This window comes from Hemiscyllium ocellatum, chromosome 13 (genome assembly GCF_020745735.1).
Source record: "Hemiscyllium ocellatum isolate sHemOce1 chromosome 13, sHemOce1.pat.X.cur, whole genome shotgun sequence".
In the NCBI taxonomy this organism is placed as follows: Eukaryota; Metazoa; Chordata; class Chondrichthyes; order Orectolobiformes; family Hemiscylliidae; genus Hemiscyllium; species Hemiscyllium ocellatum.
Window position 1 is genome coordinate 46,831,815 of NC_083413.1, and position 23,218 is coordinate 46,855,032.

General features: G+C 39.5%; 1 protein-coding gene across 5 annotated transcripts in view; it reads right to left on the reverse strand.

Annotated features, from left to right (window-relative positions):
* The window catches only part of LOC132821532 (inactive N-acetylated-alpha-linked acidic dipeptidase-like protein 2), a 973,299-nt gene that overhangs the window by 137,795 nt on the left and 812,286 nt on the right, over window positions 1-23,218 (reverse strand). For all 5 annotated transcript variants that reach the window (XM_060834141.1, XM_060834143.1, XM_060834142.1 and 2 more), the window contains one exon: window positions 18,478-18,624. In XM_060834141.1, coding sequence (XP_060690124.1) covers window positions 18,478-18,624 — 147 coding nt within the window. The remainder of the gene's footprint in view (window positions 1-18,477; window positions 18,625-23,218) is intronic.

Genomic DNA, 23,218 nt, shown 5'->3' on the forward strand with positions numbered 1-23,218 from the left:
TCTCTGGACATACACTGACTTTAACTACATACCATCTAGCAAGTATTCTGATCTATCCTCATCAGTCCCAAATGGATAGCCTTACATTTGCTTACATTGAACTCCATCTGCCACAGTTTTGCCTGTTCACTTTGTTTGGCAATATTTCTTTGTAATTTATCCTATTTACACTGTCTACAATGCCACTTAACTTTGTGTCACTAGCAAATTTGGGTAATGTATGACTTTCTATTGCCTTTATCCAAGTTGTGAATAAATTATGTGAATAATTGTGGCCCTAACAGAGATCCTGGTGGGATGCCATTGGTCACACCGTGCCAAATTAAGTACCGAACCATTATCCCTCCTTTTTGTCACCTGGCACTCAATTCATTTCTCAGTCATGCCAGTAATTTGCCTTCAATTCTGTGGGCTTCTACCTTCGGTTAACAGCTTCTTATGTGGGACTTTATCAAATGGCTCTGGATTTCCACATTAATATTCATAGACATTCCCCTGTCCACTACAGTCAGTCACATTTTAAAAAATTCAATGAGATTTGTCAGGCATCACCTACCCATCGTGAATCCATGCCATTCTCCCTGATTAACCGAACATTTTCAGTAAGTCATCCTTAATTATAAATGCCAACTATTTCCCTGAATTGGTCTGTACTTTTATTTTATCCAATCCCTCATTATTAATTTCCTCAGGACTTAAGGCAAGTTATCCTTATTTCCTACTATAAATACTGAGGCAAAATAATTCTTCAACATATCTGCCATTTTCCAATAGAATTTAACTGCATCTTTGATGGGCCAACATTGGTCCTGACCATTCAGTTTCCCTTTAGATAAATATAAAATTTCTTCTTCTTGGTTTTGAGGTCCCTGGCAAGTTTCCTTTTGTTATCTTTTTTAGAAGCTGCAATAAACAGCTTTGTGGCCCTTTGCAGGTCTTTGTATCTGTCCTTTACAGCAGGAATTTGAATTAACATTTTTATCAGCCTTTCCTTTTAGTTTTATGCTGTCCTTTATCCCTTTAGTTGCCCATGGTCCATTTTTCTGTGAAGTGGAGCTTTTCTTTCTCAGAGGCATAGTTTTGTATTGTGGTAAATGTTTATTTAAACATGTTCTTCATGTTGTTTTTAAACGCTGTTCTTCAGTTGTTCCCTCATGAGCAGATTTTCCGAGTTGACTGTGGATAGTCTCTGTTCCATCTTGTTAAAGCCGACCTTACCTAACTCTAAAACACCAGTGGCTGATTCATGCTTTTCACTTTCCAATGTTACACTGAACTTGATTGTGTTATGGTCACTGTTTGATAAAAGTCATAAAGAAAGCCAGAGTGGAAGAATAGCCTTTGCAAAGGAGAGCCTTTTAGATTTCCTGTTCGTCAGTTTGTAAGCTTCAGTAGAAACATCATTTTATTATTCTGAATGTAATTCCAATTCTGCAGCATACATCTTATTTAAAACTTTAAACATATCCACAAATATTGTTTTGTGAGAGGGACGGATAATACTCAAGTAGAAACTACGCACCTCCAGATTTTCCTTTCAAAAACTACAAGAACAAAACAAACCTACATTTTAAGAGGTGAATCAGAATATTATGAGCTGAGATTAGCTTTTCTCAACCTCATCAACAATCTACATATAGAGTGCCTTTATCACAGCAAAACATCTCACAACAAATTACCAGAATTTTACAGGAAAAACTCTATCAACTTTAAGCCACAAAAGAGACGACAACAGCATGGTTCAAGATGTTGATGGAGAAGGAGTTCACGACACTAGGGCCTGTGCAGCTTCATGAAGGCACAGCTAACAATGGTCCAATGAGAAATTGTATGTGGGGTTGTTTTGGCACACTGAGTGTCCCTACCTCTCAGTCAGGAAGCCTGAGTTAAGTCCCAACTGTTCCATATGTGTGTAATAGCATTTCTGAATAGATTGATTTTTTAAAAATAATGAATAGTAAATATAAATATTTCACAAAGTTGGTTTCTAAATTTGTGCTTGTAACCCTTCCACATTTGTTTTTTAAATGTGGTGCAAAAACAAAATAAACATCGACCCCAAAGTTTCTCAGGTACACCATCTTGACAGGCATACTAGATTCATGCCAGTGTCTTCCCCTTCGGCTGTCTGCCACAGTTTGAGGTTCCTGTGAGATCACCTATAACGTAAAAGTGGCCCCAGGCTTGAGTGGGCATGGCCCCAATCATCAGCTGGCCACTACGGAATGCAGGAGGCTTCTGCACATGAGCTACTGAAAACAGGGGGTAGGATGGCAGAGGTAGAGACGGGGCTGATCAAGTGAAACATCCCCCTACTCCCTGACAGGGTCTGCAGAGATCTCCCTGACCCACTGCCAAACTGAGGCTGAGGTTCCAGCAACAAGGATAAAGACCTGCTGTGAGAGCAGCAGAATAAGTGGTGCCAGCATCTGTTTTACTTCATGGGTCTAATAAGAAATGTAAAATCCAAAGAAATTTTCGATATGCACATTCCCCGCACATTTCTTTTCATATTGGCTGCTGCTTTCCTTCCCTCACCAATGATATAGGCTTTCTCTTTATGCACATTGCACCATCTACACATGGTGCTTATACAAATCACAGCCTTAAGATGAAGAGATGGATCAGCAATGGTATAAAGAGTGCATAAGGAGAGGAAAATTAATTGGAGTGTAAAATGGATGGCTGATCCACTATATTGAGCTGAAAATGTGTTGCTGGAAACGCGCAGCAGGTCAGGCAGCATCCAAGGAACAGGATATCCACTATATTGCCGAGTGGTGAATATACCTTTACAATGCATTTTACAATGCTGAGAGTTTTCAGAATCCTTTAAAACAAAATGCAATGTTCCATTCAGATGTTTTTGTTTAAAAGGTGAACAGGAGAAAGTGAGGACAGGAGATTAGCGTCAAAAAATGTGGTGCTGGAAAAGCACAGTTGATCAGGCAGCATCCGAGGAACAGGAGAATCGACGTTTCAGGCATAAGCCCTTCATCAGGATTTAAAAGGTGAACAACCTAATAGGTATTTCCTCTACTGATCATCACATTAAGATGATAATTAAGAATCAGGATCATGGGAAATTTCTTTTTATAATACTCATTGGAAGCAGGAGAGGATGTAGAGTTATGGGGTTGGATTTCCCTTGAAAAGAGAAACACTGAGTGAAACAATGGATCAAATGGTCTTGCTAAGTGCTCCCAACACCTATATATCATCATCAAATTAAATACATATAATACAGTGCATGGCCAGAAACTATTAGAAATGGTTTCCAGAAGAAATAAATAACTCAATGGGCTGAATGGCTTTTTGTGAGTACATTTTCCTTCCAAAAACTTAAAGATTTTTCAAAATTTTTAAAGGCTCCAACAAATCAACATTAAAATTGCTTTTTACACTCTTTTAAATTTTTGATAAGAGTATTTCTATTCAGGTTCAATTACTGCTCCTTCACACAATAGTAAATCTCTACAAGCGTAACATTAAAAAGCTCCTACAGATGGAGTGAATTATACACAATTCAGTAGATGACATTCGTACGCAGCTGTTCTTTGACTAAATATGATGCTGTCATTATTGGTTTGGCCTTAATCAAGAAGCATCTGTTTTCTTTTGTTTTGTTTTCATGAATATAAAGGGTTTATATGCTTTCTGATGTGTAGCAGAAAACAGCTTTACAGATTAATTGTAAATTGATCTTTTTATATTCTGGAGAATTTAAATTTGTTGTGATATTAATTTTTATTCAGGTGGAAAATGTGCTACTTTGAATCTCACTTAAAATACTGACTGCTACATTAATTGCTGAAAATTTTAAACATAATTTAAACATAAACAATATAAACACTGAATTTATATTGCTTTTTTAACATTGTAAGAATGTTCCATGTGACCCACAAGTACATTATCAGACAGATTTGCATACAGAGTCATAGCAGGAGATAGGAGGGCAGATAATCAAAACCTCGATCAAAATCAGAGACTTTAAAGGCCAAATTAAAGGAGGACAGAGAGGAGGTGAGGTGGAGATGTTATGGGAGTGAATTCCAGAGTAATAGTTATGGAAAGATTAAAATCAGCAAAGACATAAGGCCAAGATTGGAGGAGCAAAAGCATATATTTATACAGTGCTTTTAATGTAAGCAAACCTTCACAAGATGCTTCATAGGAGTATTATATAACTAAGTATAATGTTGAACTACAGAAGATGTATTAGGTTAGTGGCCAAAAGCTTGGTCAAAAATGTAGGTTTGTACAATTTTCTTAAAAGGTGCAAAGCAAGGGAGGTATCTGGTAAGTGGCAAGGAGGAAATTCCAGAGCATGGGGGCTAAACAATTGAAAACAAAATTGGAGATGTGCAAGAAACCAGAGGAGCACAGATATCTAGGAAGTGTATGGGGCTGTAAAAGATTACCACGGGAGGGGGGAGATGTTTGAAGGACTTACAATGAGGATGAAAATTTGAAAACAATGGTCGCGTTTGACTGGAAATCAAATGGAGGTCAGTATACTTAGGGTCGGGAGGGAGATATAGAATGTGCAGCAAATTATAATATGGACAGAAAGCTTTGGATACCTTGGAGGTTGCATTGGGTAGAATGTGGGAGACCAGCCAGCAATGTGCTGGACTCATTTAACAACAACCTTCCAGCTCAGCGAGCAAAAGTACATCCAGAACAACAAAGGTTTTTGTAGCAGTTAAGCTGAGACAGAGGTGAGATTTGGCAATGCTACAGAAGTGAAAATTTTAGTAATATCATGTATGAATGAGGCAGTGGCTTGTCTCAGGAATAAATGTAAATTCAGGTTGGAAGCAACAAACTGACTTAAACTCAGATTTTAAAATCTCACAACATGACTTTATAGTCCAACAGGCTTATTTGCAAGCACTAGCTTTTGGAGCACTGCTTTTTCATCAGGTGGTTATGAAGTATAAGATCTTAAGACATAGAATTTACAGCAAATGTTTACAGTGTGATGTAACTGAAATTATATTTTGAAAAAGACCTGGATTGTTTGCTAAGGTTTTAATCTTTTAGAATGAATGTGTTGGTTTCAGTTCTTCCATATGTAAATCGCAGAACTTTTTTAAAGTTACATTCTCAAAATGTTCATTCCAAAAGATGAAAATGGCTTTGGAGCGGGTACTGAAAACAATAGGTGTTTTCTCAACACATAATTAGTGCAAATTTCTGCTCACCCAGTACTGGGTGACAGACGAGCGTAGTACAACTAAAGTAAATAACAGAGAAAGACAGAAGAGAGGCCATGGCAGGATTAGAAAATGAGAAGACAATTTTAAAATTGGGGCGTTGGCAGACTGGGAGTCTGTGTAGGTCAACAGGCACAGGGATATCAAATGAACAAGACTTGGTGCAAGTGAATTTTAGTTGAGCTCAGGTTTACAGAAGAATGCTAGCTAGCAGAGAATTAGAGTAGTCAAATCTGAAAAAAACAGACATCTCTGAAGGTTTCAGCAATAGTTTCAGTAGTAGGTGACATTAAGGAGGTGTAAATTGGTGATCTTGATTATGAATAGGTCACTATTCTGTTTAGCATTCAAAGTGACACCAACATTACAAAGAGTCTCATTCAACTTCAAACAATGACCAGGGAAGAAGCTGGAGTCATTTGCTAAAGAACAGCATTTGTGGTGGGGTCTGAAGACAGTAGAGGTGGAGGGAGTTCTTTTGATGGGGCATTTATTGAATCTAACATTCTAATATTTATTCTTTTTTAGTCAATTCAGGAAGGTACTTACTGACACTGTTCAAACTTAGGTTACATGAACAGGTCTTGGCATCCATTAGAAAAGACAAGGAAACAAAAGTGAAGTCATTAAACAAAAGGTGCAAACATTATTTTAGAGTTCTATTGTTATAACATACTTACATTTTACTGTGGTGGGAAAGCAGAACATAAAAAAGAATCTTGTTATAAACAATGGAAAATTGCATGCACTTTTAAAAAATCAGATTACTGACAGTGTGGAAACAGGCCCTTCGGCCCAACAAGTCTACACCGACCCTCCGAAGAGCAACCCACCCAGACCCATTCCACTACATTTACCCCTTCACCTAACACTACGGGCAATTTAGCATGGCCAATTCACCTGACCTGCACATCTTTGGATTGTGGGAGGAAACCAGAGCACCCGGAGGAAACCCACGTAGACACGGGGTGAATGTGCGAACTCCACACAGACAGTTACCCAAGGTAATATTTACATGTATTGTTAACTTATTCACATAACTAATGTAAGCCATTACACAAAATGGGTGAGGGCAATTTACTTTAACATGAACCTTGAATGGAACATCAGAAGTGAAGAATTTCAGTGATGACTGGATGGGTTGTAGATCATCAAATGCTCTGGTGTTAGCCTACCCTAATTGCACCAACGGTAACTAGTTAGACAATATATAACAACATGACACAAATTTAGCTGAAATAAAAACAAATGCTGGAGAAATTCAGGTTGAGAAGCATCTGTAATGACAGAAACATTGTCAACATTTCAAGTCCAATATGACTCTTCTTTGGAACAGGTCTGAAACATTAACTGCTTTCCCTCTCCACAGATGCCACAAACCTGTTGAGTCTTTCATAGAACTTAGAACATAGAACATAGAAAAATACAGCGCAGTACAGGCCCTCCGGCCCTCGATGTTGCGCCGATCCAAGCCTACCTAACCTACACTAGCCCACTGTCCTCCATATGCCTATCCAATGCCCGTTTAAATGCCCATAAAGAGGGAAAGTCCACCATTGTTACTGGCAGGGCATTCCATGAACTCACGACTCGCTGAGTAAAGAATCTACCCCTAACGTCTGTCCTATACCTACTACCCCTTAATTTAAAGCTATGCCCCCTCGTAACATCTGACTCCATATGTGTTGTCTGTTTTTATTTCAGATCAGCAGCATCTGTAGTCCCTTACTTTTACAGAAACTTTTTTTTAAAATAGCATTCCACAACATTTTATTCATTTTGATTTGAACAGTTTTAGAAAATACCTTTCACAAAGTATGGACAGATTAGATTCCCCTACAGTGTGGAAACAGGCCCTTCAGCCCAACAAGTCCACACTGACCATCCAAAGAATAACCCACCCAGACCCATTTCTCTCTGACTAATGCACCTAACACTGTGGGCAATTTAGCATGGTCAATCTACCTGTACATCTTTGGGCTATGGGAGGAAACCGGAGCATCTGGAGGAAACTCACACAGACATGGGAGGAAACTCCGCATAGACAGTTGCCCAAAGCTGGAATCGACCCGGGTCTCTGGTGCTGTGAAGCAGCAGTGCTCACCACTGAGCCACCGTGCCGCCCGTGACAGCTAGATTAGTTTTCCATATTTTCAATGCCATACGAATAAATTGAATGAGATGTCAATTTTGCCTATTATCCACTATTGCAGTCAAATATTGATTACCCTTCATTGAAGTACTTCCAAAAGGAGTACATGATTGCAACTGTGAAACCAGTATCCACTCAGTGCAATGCTGGGTTTTGAAATTCTCCAATTCGCGCAAAAGGGGTATTGATGGTGACAAAAACAAAATGACATTTCATTTCCCACTGTCATTACATTAAAACTGGGATAAATTCTTTTCATTAAAGTGAGAAGTTCATCTTCTTTTCAAGTACCAGGGTGTGCTCCCTCTTCTAGCTACTGCCGAATACCAGAATATATGATGAGTCTCCAATTTTCAATCTTTTGTGCCATTACCAACTGTAGTCTCCTGGTCAAGCAGTGTTGAAAGCGGTGTGAAGGAGGGTCAAGGATGGAAAGTGGTAGAGAGGGAGTGAGGAAAAGAGGCTAATAGCGAAGCCCAGTTACTGATATTATTTTAAAAGACAGCTGCCAAACAATTACCCATTTTTATAACTGATATTTGGAACAAATCTGAGAATGTTGCTGTCGAGGTTTGATATCCTGGGTGTATTACCCTTTTCATTAATTGGATGAGGGTGTCACTGATTGGGCCAACATTTATTACTAGCTGCCTTTGGGAAGTGGACGTCAACATACTCTTTGAACCACTGCCGTCCATTTACTATAGTTATCCCTACAATGCTGCTCTGGAGGAAGCTCCATGATTTTGACCCAGCAACACTGAAAGAACAGCAATATATTTCTGAGTCAGAATGGTGAATGGCTTGGAGGGGAACTTGCAGGTGCTGATGCTTCTATATATTGTCTCACGGTCAGTATCTCTTTCAGAGACATGCTCATGATATCATCACTGTATCATGGCATGTGACCAGAAAAGTATAACAGTCCCAGATTCTATCCCAACTTAGGTTAGAAGTATGCAACTTTGTGTTCAAATAGCTTTATGTCAGCCCAGATGTGGATTTGCATGTGACTGTAATATTTGGAAATATTAGTGAGTAGTAAGAAACATCTGTTGGATCTTTCAATATCATGTTACCTATGTAACATAAGAAACTTGGACATTGCATAAGAAAAGCATTAGAGTCATAGAGTCATAGAGATGTACAGCATGGAAACAGACACTTCAGTCCAACCTGTCCATACCGACTAGGTATCCCAACCCAATCTAGTCCACCTGCCAGCACCTGGTCCACATCCTTCCAAACCCTTCCTATTCATATACCCATCCAAATGCCTTTTAAAGTTGCAATTATCCAGCCTCTACTACATCCTCTGGCAGCTCATTCCTTACTCATTACACCTTCTGTGTGAAAAAGTTGCCCCTTAAGTGCCTTTTATATCTTTCCCCTCTCACCCAAAACCTATGTCCTCTAGTTCTGGACTCCCTGACTCCAGGGGAGTCTATTTATCCTATCCATGCCCCTCATAATTTTATAAACCACTATAAGGTCACCCCTCAGCCTCCGATGCTCCAGGAAAACAGCCCCAGTATATTCAGCCTCTTCCCATAGCTCAAATCCTCCATACCTGGCAACATCCTTGTAAATCTTTTCTGAACCCTTTCAAGTTTCACAATATCTTTCTGATAGGAAGGAGACCAGAATTGCACGCAATATTCCAACAGTGACCTAACCAATGTCCTGTACAGCTACAACGTGACCTCCCAACTCCTGTACTCAATACTCTGACCAATCAAGGAAACCATCTTCACTCTCCTATCTACCTGCGACTCCACTTTCAAGGAACTATGAACCTGCACTCCAAGGTCTCTTTGTTCAGCAACACTCCCTAGGACCTTACCATTAAATGTATAAGTCCTGCTAAGATTTGCTTTCCCAAAATGCAGCACCTTGCATTTATCTGTATTAAACTCCATCTGCCATTCCTCGGCCTATTGGCCCATCTGATCAAGATCCTGTTGTAATCTATGGTAACCTTCTCTGTCCACTACACCTCCAATTTTGTTGTCAGCTGCAAACTTACTAACTATACCTCTGCAGCATCAGGTAAAAGATCATTTACACTGGTGGCTTTGTCTTCAAAATGCTTCATAAATTGCAAGATACATGAAAATCAAATTTAAGACCATCTAGACAACAACCATGCACAACAAAGAATCTGGACAAATCAGCAGTATCAGCCACCATCAGTAAAGATAATGGAAAAGTTGCCTCTATCCTACAGGGCCGTAGGGCTACTCTCTCATTGGAAAGAGGTAATTGGGGGTGAGTTAATCTGAGTATCGACACACCTCAGTTGAATGGCAAGGTTGAGAAGACAAGACCTTCATGGTAACCCCAACAAGAACTGAACCCATGCTGCCGGTATCACTTTGCATTGCAAATCATCCGTCCAGCCAACTGAGGTAACAGACCCCCTGCAATTTCTCAACTAAAAGATTATAACTTTTAAAACACTTTTAAAGGGCATATAGCACACAAATGGTGCATGAACCAAACATGGAAAAAAACAATGAAAAGATTAAAGAATAAAGAAGTGAAACCAGTAAAAGGAATAAACAAATGTTGAGCTGCACTCTATTTCTTAACAAAAAAAAAGCCAAGAAAATTGAAAGACCAAAATTTATTATGGACTAGTCAGACTATACTATATTTATCGAATTACAATTTTTCAAGCAAGATTTGGTATGCATTTTTTTTTACATAATCAAACAATCGATAAGCCTCACACTGAAAGTCTTGTTTGCCAGCAGAGTGTAGGGGCCTCACAGAAGTCATGGATCTGGTCTTTCTGTGTTGATCAGAAAGGATCTGGAAAGTTCTCAAAGAATAGTTCAAGGTCAGAATTAACTTGAGGATTAACAAACTCCAACTCATGTCATACAAACAGCAACCCCAAGAGTCTATCGAACAGTTTGTTGGAAGATACCCCTAGGCAAGAAAATGAACAATATCACTGCTACATTACTGGAGGATGGCCACAAATATAAAGCAGCAAGCCAACAGCAATCACACACTTTAGGATTAGCTCAGATTATTGCAGAATGTGTGGCACATACTATCAAATCAATGATCATTTAATATGGACCTGAAAACAAGTTTTTCACATTGCATTCTTGTGTACAACACCAATGGAAAAAGATTGCTATCCCCTGCACAACATATGCTGAGACAGGAGAAAATGAAAGATGTAGAGAGTGCAAGTTAGAAATCCTAATCCAAATTCTTCAGGATCAACAATGACTTTTAGAATATGCAAACAGATCAGATCTTACAAAGTCATGATGCTGCATTGCTAAGGAACAGAAGCCAGCTCAGACCAACAAAGAGCACACCAAGCAAACTTGAAGAGAGTGAGAAGAACACTCTGATGATCATGATTGTGTGATGATATTGAATGAAAGCAAGCAACCAGCAGCAAGACAATCAAGTTGTCAAACGAGTGTAAGAAAAAGAAACAAACCTCCCTTGTGGGTATATCATCCCCTGATCAGGATAAGTTGTCAAACCTCCAATGCATTACACTGAAGTTTGAAGTGCTAAACTTATCAACTGTTTTTATAATTACAGAATTAAGAACGCATGCCTATACACAATCATGCACATCAGTTTGGGATGGTTTATCTTTGAGAAAGGGGGAAGTTGTGTTATGTCTCATAGTTAGTGTGTTAGCAATCTTTTAAGAGGTATGCCCATGATATCACTTTGTCACAGCATGTGACTTCAAAGTATAAAGGTCTCAGACTGTACCTTCAGGTTTCTTGGCATATGACATGCTGATGGGAACAAGCAGCTCCTTGTAGCCAAATAGGTTAATTCAAACCAGATACTGATGTGCCTGTGAGTGCATATTTGTATATATTAGTGAGTTGTAATAAAGGTCTGATGGATCTTTGAATACCACAATATCCATGTCCTTGTTTCCCATGTTGCAAGGGACAACCTAAATATTGCAGCATGAGATAAAGATGCTCTGTCTGAGACAATAAAATCCACATCACTAGAAACACATTTTTATTAATTCATGAGATGCGAGTGTCCGCATTTATTACCCATTCTTAATTGTCCTTGCGAAGGTGATGGTCAGATGCCTTCTTGATCCATTGCAATTCACAGTGCTGTTGGAATGGGACCAGCAATACTGAAGAAATGGCAATATATTTCCAAGTCAAGATGGTCAGTGATAGAGGGGAACTTGCAAGTAGTGCTTCCATATATCTGTTGCCCTTGTCCTTCTAGATGGTAGTACTTGTGGGTTTGGAAAGTGCTATTTAGCTTTGATGAATTTCTTTTATAGATAGTACACACTGCTGCTACTGAGCTTTGGTGGTAGAGGGAGTGGATGTTTATAGATATGCTATCGATCAAGCTTGCTTATTCCTGGTTGGTATCGAGACTGCTGCTGGAAAAGCACAGCAGGTCAGGCAGCATCCGAGGGGCAACACAGTCGACATTTCAGGCAAAAGCCCATCATCAGGGTGGTGTCCAGCTTCAGTAGTGTGTAATTGGTGTTATACCCATCCAGGCAAGTGGGGAGAATCCCATCATTCTCCTGACTTATACTTTGTAAATGGTGCACAGGCTTTGGAAAGTCAGAGGGTGAATTACTCACTGCAGGATTCCTAGCTGCTGTAGTACTGATATGGCAAGTCTAAATCAATTCTTGATCAATGCTAACTCTTATAATGTAGATACTATGTCATTGATAGTTAGATTCCCTTATGCTGGAGATGACACTTGTGGTGTGCAAATGTTATTTGGCACTTGTCAACTCAAAGCTGGATATTGTACAAGTCTTGCTGCATTTGAACATGGGTTGCTTCAGTATCTGGGTCGTCATGAACGGTGCTGAACATTGAACAGTCATCGGCAAACATCCCTAGTTCTGACTTTATGATGGTGGAAGATCATTGAAGCAGCTGAAGATGGTTGGGCTGAGGACACTATCATGAGGAACTCCTGAAGAGTTGTCCTGGTGCTGAGATAATTGACTTCCAACAGCAATAATAAAACTTCCTTTGTGCTATCTTTAATTCTAACTACTGGACTGTTGCCCCCAATTCCCGTTGACTCTGGTTTTTCCAGGGCTCGGTGATGCCACACTTGGTTAAATGCAGCCTTCATGCCATGGCAGTCACTCTCATTCTCACCTCACTTTGGCTTAGATCTTCCAATTGTCATTGCTGAAGCGTAGGCCAGAGTTGCATGTCAGGTCTATGTGGGAGGTCTGTCCTAAGTTGCCCTAGAAACTGAAAGCAACTCTTGGCCATTAGCTGGCATCAAAAACTCTTCAAAGTCCCACGTCCGAATTAGAATCAGAGACTTTGGAGAACTCTGACTTAATTACCTTAATAGTTAACCAGGAAAAGTTAATGGTGTTAAAACCTCTAACTCCCTGCAAATTATAAAACCAACACTGCCAATATTCACATTGATTCACAAACCCCTCTCCCAACTGTGCCTTGCCCCTACGATCAGGCATCTCTCCAATCTAGGGTTCATTCAATTAATACTGATGCTGAACAAGACATCCTTTTCCCGATCTGACTATAATCAAACTCCATGCTATCCAAACTCCCTGACCAATGCTCTTTGAGACTGAACCCCCTTCTGGATCTGAACTGAACTGACCACACCTGTACCTATCCTCACCAACCACCCCCCCCAATCCTTCCACCCCTCCAGAACTGTAAAAAGGGGGCTTTGTTTTGCTTTCACAAACTGTTTAGGGTGTAGGTTTACTCGCTGAACAGTAGGTTTGATATCCAGATGTTTCATTACCTGGCTAGATAACATCATCAGTGGCGATCTCCAAGTGAAGCGAAGCTGTTGTCTCCTGCTTTCTATTTATATCTTTCTCCTGGTGGGGTTCCTGGGGTTTGTGGTGAGGTCATTTCTTGTTCATTTTCTGAGGGGTTGATAGATGGTGTCTAGATCTATGTGCTTGTTTATGGCGGTGTGGCTGGAGTGCCAGGCCTCTAGGAATCCTCTGGCATGTCTTTGCTTAACCTGTCCCAGGATAGATGTGTTGTCCCAGTCGAAATGGTGGTTTTTTTTCATCCAATCCAGCTCTACCAATCATCAAACCAAAAATCTGGGTTCATTACGCAGATGACACCTTTGTCATCACAAAATTAAACAACATAGAAGAGACATTTAACATCATCAACAACACCCTCACAGGCATAAAGTTCACCAAGGAGGAAGAAATTGACAACAAACTCGCATTTCTAGACGTCACAGTAGAAAAAAAGGACAAGGGGGAATTACAAACCTGCTTATACAGAAAACCGACAAACACTGACCAAATACTCAACTGCACCAGCAACCATCCTAACACACACAAACAAAGCTATATCAGAACACTATTCCAACGAGCCACCACACACTGCAGCACAGACAAACTTAAAAAAATAGAGAACCACCTATACGACGTATTCAAGAAGAACGGATACTCAAAAAACACAGTGCGCAAAATCCTCAAAAACAAACCACGACAAGCAGACAAAACACAGCCAGAAACCCTAACCACCTTACTATATATCAAAGAAGTTTCAGAAATGACAGCCAGACTACTGAGACCCCTCAGAATCCTAGTAGCACACAAACCCACCAACACTCTCAAACAAAACTAACAAACTTAAAAGACCCAGTACAACCCATGGCCAAATTCAATGTCATCTATAAAATTCAATGCAAGGACTGCCACAAACACTACGTAGGACAAACAGGAAGAAAGTTAGCCACCAGGATACATGAACACCAGCTAGCCACAAAAAGACATGACCCCTTTTCCCTCATAGCCCTACACACGGATGAAAAAACCCACCATTTTGGGACAACTCATCTATCCTGGGACAGGCTAAGCAAAAACATGCCAGAGAATTCCGAGAGGCCTGGCACTCCAACCACAATGCCATAAACAAGCTCATAGATCTAGATACCATCTATCAACCCCTCAGAAAACGAACAGGAAATGATATCACCACAAACCCCAGGAACCCATCCAGGAGAAAGATATAAATAGAAAGCATGAGACAACAGCTTTGCTTCACTTGGAAGTCACCACTGATGATGTTACCTAGCCAGGTAATGAAACATCTGGATATCAAACCTACAGCTCAGTGAGCAAACCTACACCCTAAACCTCAACCTGAGCTACAAACCTTCACAAACATTGTTTCACTAACTGTCTCACGCTGGATTCAACTCGGTCAAAGTTATGCCATACATTTAGGAGACAAAAATACTGCAGATGCTGGAATCCAAAGTAGACAGGCCAGAAGCTGGAAGAACACAACAAGCCAGGCAGGATCAGGAAGTGGAGAAGTCAACATTTTGGATATAAACTTTCTTCGGGACACATTTAGGAGCACAGTGATAAACTTTGAGAGGATATACTCAAGCTTAAAGAATGGGAGTATATGGCAAAAGGTATGCAGAGAAATGGCAAATGGTATATTATAGTAGAAAGATGTGTGGCAATATAAATTAAAGAACACAATTCTAAAGGAGGCACAAAATTGGCACAAATGTGCCAAAATGATTAAAGGTGATGGGGCAGGTTAAGAATGAAATTAAAAAGGCAAAAGGAATCATGGATTTATAAGTCCAGGGGATGAGCAGAAAGAAATTATGACAAACCCTTACAAAACAATGGTTCATCTCAAACTGGAAAGTTATATTCAGTTTTTGGCAATGCATTTTAGGAAGGATATGAAAGCTGCAGAAATGATGCAGAAAAGATTTGTGAAAAGAGTGTCCATGAATAATGGATTTTAAATAGACAACTGATTGAAGAAGCTGGGGCTGCTCTCCTTAGTGAAGGCTTAAGGGAGATTGGATAAGAAGCCAAAAGAACTGTGGATGCTGTAAATCAGAAACAAAAACAGAAATTGCTGGAAAAGCTCAGCAGGTCTCACAGCACCTGTGATGAGAAATCAAAGGTAACGTTTCAGGTCCAGTGATCCTTCCTCAGAACTTCTCTTCACAGATGCTTTTCCAGCAATTTCTGTTTTTGTTTCTGATTTACAGCATCCATTATTCATGGACACTCTTTTCACTGGACCTGAAACATTACCTTTGATTTGTCATCACAGGTGCTGCGAGACCTGCTGAGCTTTTCCAGCAATTTCTGTTTTTGTTGGAGATTTGATCAGGTTATTCAAAAGCATGGCGATTCCAGCCAGAGTAGATAACGAGTGAATTTTCCCTTTGACAGGGAACTTGAGAAGCATGGACACAGATTCAAGATGAGTCACGAAAGAACCAAACTGTGAAAGCAATCGTGCAAAAAGTGGGAAAAGTCTGGAATTAAATACCCCAAAGGTTGTAGTGACAGAGTCAATTGTCTTTTTCAAAAGTTTATTTTACTGAGACCCAGATGGACAAAAGGCCAGATAGCCTCCTTCTGTATTATCACCTTTATGTAATTAGTCAAAAAAAAGGACAGTGATCAAAAAGGCCCCTAATGAAACTACCAGTACTTAAAATTAGAATTAGTCATTATAAAATGGAAACCAAATTCTCTATGAAAAGTCGGTGTATTTGAGAAATGCTCCAACTGAGCTAACCAATGTTATTAATGGCTTTGCTGCACAGGTAATATGCTTGACTGTACTCTTGTTACATTATCTTTCCTGACTGCAGTTACAAATAGTGGCTTTTCTGAATTTGCTATCAGACTTTGCTGTGTGGTTGAATGATTATCTAATGATTGGAAATAGTAATGGTGCGCAGTTAATATCCCCCTTCTAAAAGCTGGCTAGGTAACATTTAATTTTTAGGACTACACTTGACGGTTCATATGAATTCTTTCAAAACAAAGGAAAACACCCCTTGGAGCTGAAAGCAGAACACAATCATTCTGTGATAATCAGATGAGCTGTCAACTCTGTATTCCATCCAATAGCAAGATCACCAATTTCTTTCTTGGTACATCACCAGTCTTCACCCCTGTTTCATTCACTGTTAAAATGGCATACTGGCCTTTGTTAGCCATTCTGATGCTCTCAGGGATGGTGTACCATGCTGTACTTCCAATAAACCTGAGGTCATCAAATTCTATTGCCTCTAAGGTATGTCTCCTTCATTCACAGACTTCTGGTTTGCCTCTGCTTTCAAGTTCTTAGTCTGTTTTTACAAATTCTCACCGTGCTGTCATTCCTGCCTTCCTCTACAGGTCTCCTCTAGCCCGTCTAGGAGAAAGTGAGGACTGTGGATGCTGGAGATCAGAGCTGAAAATGTGTTGCCGGAAAAGCGCAGCAGGTCAGGCAGCATCCAAGGAGCAGGAGAGTCGACGTTTCAGGCATGATGGGCTCATGCCCAAAACATCGACTCTCCTGCTCCTCTAACCCATCATCTTGTAGAATGTCAACACTTTTCAAACTCTAGCCTCTTGGGCAGCTGCAATTTTACCACCCTTGATGCCTGGGACTTCGGCAACCTAGAACTCAAGCACAGGAATTTTCTCCCTAAATCAATCTGTCGCAATCCTCTTTTTTCCTTTTAAAAACACTTAAAACCTATACCTCCATGATAACTAATCCTAATATCTCAGTAAGGATTGATATCAAATTTTGTTTGATAATAACATTTGTGAAGTACTTAGGGCTGTTTTACAATAAAGCCACAACGTAAATACAAGTTGTCACTGTTGATATACTGGTATTAAATATAATCTGGAATTTGATGAAACTAATGTGCAGCAAATAAAGCTGGATTTATTCAAATTGCAGAGAATATTCTAATATATTACTCTCTTATTTTGTTGAGGAGGAGTATAGGCTTGGAACAGTTAATGTTTTATTCAAATTTAATTAAGTTTGGCATAATATGGGCTTCCCTGAGATATCAAAATTGGTTTAAGAACTAATTCTCTATTCAATGCCAGAGTCACACTGCACACTTGCAGTAGCTGTTGGTGCTTCACCACAGCCAGTACATTTTAATGTTGGTTTCTCTGAATTCAAATTGTAATGCCTGAAGTGAAAGTACCAGAAAAGATGGGGCTCCTGCAACATATCAACTGCAGTATAACTGAATGCATTTTGGCAGTACCATTAAGCTATTAACAATGCACTACAACATTGGAATTACATTAATTGACTGTAATGTTGAACTGTAAATGAGTGAATTTGGTTTATAAATTATTGTAGCTTGAACATTTTATTTTTTTCTCTGGGAACAAACAGAGCATTGGGAGAGGAATAATCAAGAATAAATCATGGTTATTCAGAATTTTTCATTCTTGAAAGAAGCTTAATAGTGCTAAACAATTTACCATTTTTAAATTACAAGGGAGTTGACATTTGCACCACAAACCAAGAGTTAACAAATTCAAAGCAGGTGTTACACTCTGCCTAATGTTCTCTTTCACTGAATTTTGGAAAAGAAAGTTGGGTGAAATGAAAAGCAGGTGCCAAAAAAGGCTTTAGTTTGCCTTTGCTATTTGAACTAACGCAAAAATAAAATCAGCCTAGTGTTTATACAAACAGTCAGTTTTGTATCTTTTACTGTACAGGTATGTGTGTGGAGTTTGGTATTGAGAACCTGAAAGGTACCATTGTTTTGTTTCACAAGCTTTCTGCTAATTGTTTTCCAGTATTTCTGTACACAATACATAAAACATTACCACAAATGAAACTCTGTCATGACTGACACTGAATCTGAGAGTAGGGTGATCCAGGATGATGAAGAATCATTCATAGAATGTAGGAATGGGTTACGGATTTAAAAGCAAACTAGTTACAATGCTATATATCGGTGTCTGCTTATGAGCTCAATTCAAAATGTAAATGTATATTCTAATCATCAACTCTTCCTTAATTTACAGCTAGCCCAATGTGCTTATTAAAACAAAACATAAATGTAAAACAAAAGAATTCAGCTCATCACTTCACTGCAGCTGGTTCCCCCACTAAATGGATATATTCATTATGGAAGAACATAATAAATTATGCTTCCTTCCCAATTATACCGTTTGTACAATAAATTGATTTTCTTAGTATATTTTAGTAAAATGATGAAATGACAAACTGGCTTCCTGTGGGATCCAACAAACCAAGCAGCACAAGTCAAACCACACAAAAAAAGCGTAATTACCATTGACGGTTTTGTCTCCTGATATGCAAATTGAACAGTTGGCACTCCAAGATGATTTATGAAGAAATCACTGTTTCCTTCCACCTGCACGGAGTTGACCTTTCTTCCTGAACAATTTTCTTGCCTTGTACAGTTCAAAGAAAACCTCTGCAAAACAAAAGAAAAAGCAAAATGTGTTGGATTTGAATGCTGCATTTTGGCAAAATGTAAATATAAGCAGAGGTTGAACTAAATCAGTGAGAGCAATGCCAATTCCGCATGAATAATTCACAGATAACCAACTGTTCTAAATTCCTGAATGACAGATCATTCAAGGGCAGTCAGCATGCTCTTCTAAGGAGTGAATGACTGCTTCATGTGTACATCTATATCTCACTAGAGGCTTGAAAGTTGAAAGGAACTGCTGTCTATGCTGATGCATCATGAAGTCTGTGGTTTTCCATGGCAACAGGAAATAAAAGCAATCGATACGTCCGCAGCAAATTCTAGCGTTTTAACAATATGAAAGGCAGGGCACAAAATAGGTATTATTTAATTTCTTGGAAATCTTTTCACTGTAGAAGGTCTTATCATTTGTTTTATAAATGGCTATTATGTCTGAACTATCCACCAAACAAATACACCTGGAAATGCATAGAGATCACAGTTTCTTTCACATAGTGTTTCAACTACTTGGTGCATTAGAATACTATGATAACTCGGAACATATTGTCCTCTCAGTCTCAGATTAACAGAAAAGTGAATAAGTGATAAACAAAATATTGAGAAAATGCTACTGTAGCGAGCTTTCCTTTTTACAAGTTTGTGGCTTTCATGATAAAAACATGACAAATTTGACAAAAGTTCTCTAACAGCTTCAAAAGACCGGAGACTCCACTAAAGGGTTCCCTAAAATTAATCCCATAATGTATGTAATGTAGGTGAATGGGTGAATAGAAATAAGGTGCGACTAAAGCAAACATTGTTTCAGTAAGACTAGAGGAAAATGTCCATGAAAGTAGATCAGCAACCAACAGCTGTACTAGAACTGGTGTTGTCCAATGAAATAGGATTAAATAGTGACCTCACAGGCTTTTGCCTCCTTATATGCTTTTCTTCTCCTTACTACTCTCTTCAACTTCCTTGGTTAACAATGGTTAGTTTATCCCTCTCAGAATCCTTCCTCCTTATTCGGATATATTTTTGGTGAGAGTCACGAATTACCTCCTCAAAGGTTTACTGTCTTTCCTGCTATTCTGTCTGCATTTTAGTTAACTCTATCCTCAGTCCTCATTTGTGTTTCATGAAGCCAAGCTGCTTAATTAGATTATGATTTTTCCAAATGTTCTGCTATATGTTCCTTCATAATTGTCTATTTCATCCCTTGTATCGTTGTAGCAAAATTTATCTATTTTTACATTTCATCCCCTTTCCTCTAACATCATAAGTTCACAGCTGTTTCCTCCAAAAATCACCTGTTTACAAATGGTACTCTATCCAGAGTCAAAGATTACAGAGATGTATCTTCCTCCAGTTAAAGACCAGATGAGAAGTGAAAAGTGACTGCCCTTAACATCAAGACATCCTTGAACTCTGTATCAAGGAGTCTCAACAATGCTGGGTGCAATGGAACAAAATGGAAAACCCTTCGATGGGGAGTGCAATAGAAATGGCAGATAGCTTACATTGGCAAAGGTCAATAAATGGAGCTCCAATATTGCAACAATAACATGTTAATGAAAAGTTCTCAGTCCAACCATCATCTGCCTTTTTTTTGGAAATCACTTTCTCTCTTTCATAAAGTCAGGAGTATGGCAGCTCATTGATGATTCCATTAACAATCCCTCAGGTAATTAATTTATCTATGTGAATCTACAACATTGAGTTTAAGTGACAAACTGTAAATAACATTTATGCCATCACTGATGATTTGGAACAAGGGAAAGTCTAGCAATCCCCCTGCTAAATCTTCAATGGCACCAGCTTGATGAAACTCCCCATCATCAGAAACTTGAAGGTCACTGCTGACCTGAAACTTAGCTCGACCATCCACTGCATCACTAACACACTTTAGGCCTGTTTTTGTTGTCGATTATCAAGTGAGGACTGTGGTGGAATGCACAGTTAATGCCTGAATAGTTGCAACTGAGCAATATAAGAGGCTCAACACCATCTGACCCCAACAGTCTGCTTAATTTATGGACCGTTAATGAACCCAAGATATACCATCTTCATCACAATCAGACTGTTACGGAAGCAACTCAATGAGAGTAACTTTACAGTGGGTCTCTGCAATACTTATTGACGAAAATGTAAAGAACATAGAGTCATAGAGATCTCCAGCATAGAAACAGACCCTTTGATCCAACTCATCCATGCTGACCAAATCCCCTAGATTAATCCAGTCACATTTGCCAGCATTTGGCACATATCCCTTTATCCCTTTCCTATTTGTATACCCGTCCAGATGTCTTTTAAATGTTGCAATTGTACCACCCTTCACCACCTCTTCTGGCAGCTAATTCCATACACATGCCATCCTCTACATGAAAAAGTTGCCCTTTATGTTCCATTTTAAATCATTCCCCTTTCATCTTAAACCTATGTCCCCAATTTTTCATTCCCCAAACATAGGGAAAAGACCTTGGGTATTCACCGTATCCATGCCCATCATGATTTCATTAAAAACTTCTATAAGGTCACTCCTCAGCCTCCAACCTATCACCCAGCCTATTCAGCCTCTCCGTATAGCTCAAACCCTCCAACCCTGGCAAAATCTTTGTAAATCTTTTCTGAACCCTTTCAAATGTCACAACTTTCCTATAGCAGGGAGGCCAGAACTGAACTCAGTATTCCAAAGTTGGCCTAACCAATGTCCCATATAGCTGCAACATGACCTCCCAACTCCTATACTCAAAGCACTGACCGATGGAGACAAGCATACCAACACCTTTTTCACCACTCAGTCTACCTGCAACTCCACTTTCAAAGAACTATGAACCACTTCGTTTGGCAACACTCCCCAGAACCTTACCATTAAGCGTATAAGTCCTGTCTTGATTTGCCTTTCCAAAATGCAGCACCTCACATTTATCTAGATTAAACTTCATCTGCCACTCTTCAGCCCATTGGCCTGTCTGATCAAGGTCCCATTGTTCTCTGAGGTAAACTTCTTCGCTGTCCACTACACTTCCAATTCTGGTGTAATCTTCAAACTTATTAACTATACTTCATATACTCACATCCAAATAATCTATATAAATGACAAAATGCAGTTGTCCCAGCACCGACCCTGTGGTACACTGCTGGTCACAGGCCTATATCCTGAAAAGTAACCCTCCACCATTACCCTCAGTCTCTTACCTTCAAGTCAACTTTGTATCCAAATGGCCAGTTCTCCCTGTATTCCATGTGATCTAACCTTGCCAACCAGTCTACCATGCGAAACCTTGTCAAATATCTTACTCAAAAAGATATAGACAATTTCCACCACTCTGCTATCATTAATCTTTTTCATCACTTCTTCAAAAAACTCAATCAAGTTAGTGAGACACTATTTCCCATGCACAAAGCAATGATGACTATCCCTAATCAGTCCTTATCTTTCAAAATACTTGTAAATCCTATCTCTCAGAATCCCCTCAACAACTTACCCCCCACTGATATCAGCTCAATTCAAATTCAATAGGAACACACACAGGCTTCCCTTTGTTTCCAGTATCCAGGACAAATGTTGGATTCCCTACAAACCTATGCAATCATTGGCCTTTAAAATGTTAAACTGGCCTTTATCTGCGTCCAAACAATTTTCACTCCAAAAGTTCCCATTTGGAGTTTTTTCCAATTTCTAAACACTTCAATTCCACAAATACTGCACTTGAACTTACCCGTCTCAACCAGCAATATCCCTCTCTCCTCCAAATTCCATTAGGAATCTCCTTTTACAAAGGTTGTGCTTATTCTGCCCTCATTTCCCCATAACTATGTATTTGTCACCTTTCTGTGTCTCCCCTACCAATGTCACTGATCGTCTTCACTCTCTAATACAAATATAGTTTCCTGGATGTTTGCCTTTCCTGTTCCTTAAGTGTCATTCACAAATTTTCCACTTTCACATCCCCACTTTGAATCACAGACTTGGATTATCTCCTCAGCACTAACATTACTGAGTGTATTTTGAATACTGCTTCATTCTGTGGAAGGAACTCTGAATCATGCAAAATCCCCAACAACTACATGCAAAAATTGAAAACAAAAGCAAAAGATGGGAATCATAGTATAGGGAATGCTGACTGACGTGAGAAATTGAGGCTCTAGCCAAGACAAAGAACAAGACAATAAAAAACTACAGTTGCTGGAATCCAAGGTAGACAGCAAGCCAGGTAGTGTCAGGACGTGGAGAAGTCAATATTGTAGGTGTAACCCTTCTTCAGGAATGGAGGTGGGGTGGGAGAGCTGCAGATAAAGAGACGGGGGCGAGGGTTATGGGAGGGAGGGTGTGGAATAGTGAGGTAGTGATAGGTGAATACACGTGGTAGGTATGACCTGGTTGATCAATGGGAGGAATGAATCCAGTTGATAGCTAGACAGAAGGTTCAGTTGGAGAGCTAGAAGGGAGGAGACAGGCCTTGGAAAGGGAGTTGGGGGATGACTGAGAAGGTTATTTGAAATTGGAGGACTCAAAGTTGAGTCCTCCAGACTGTAGGCTGCCCTGACGGCAGATGAGGTGTTGTTCTTCCAATTTGCAGTCTGATTCACTGGA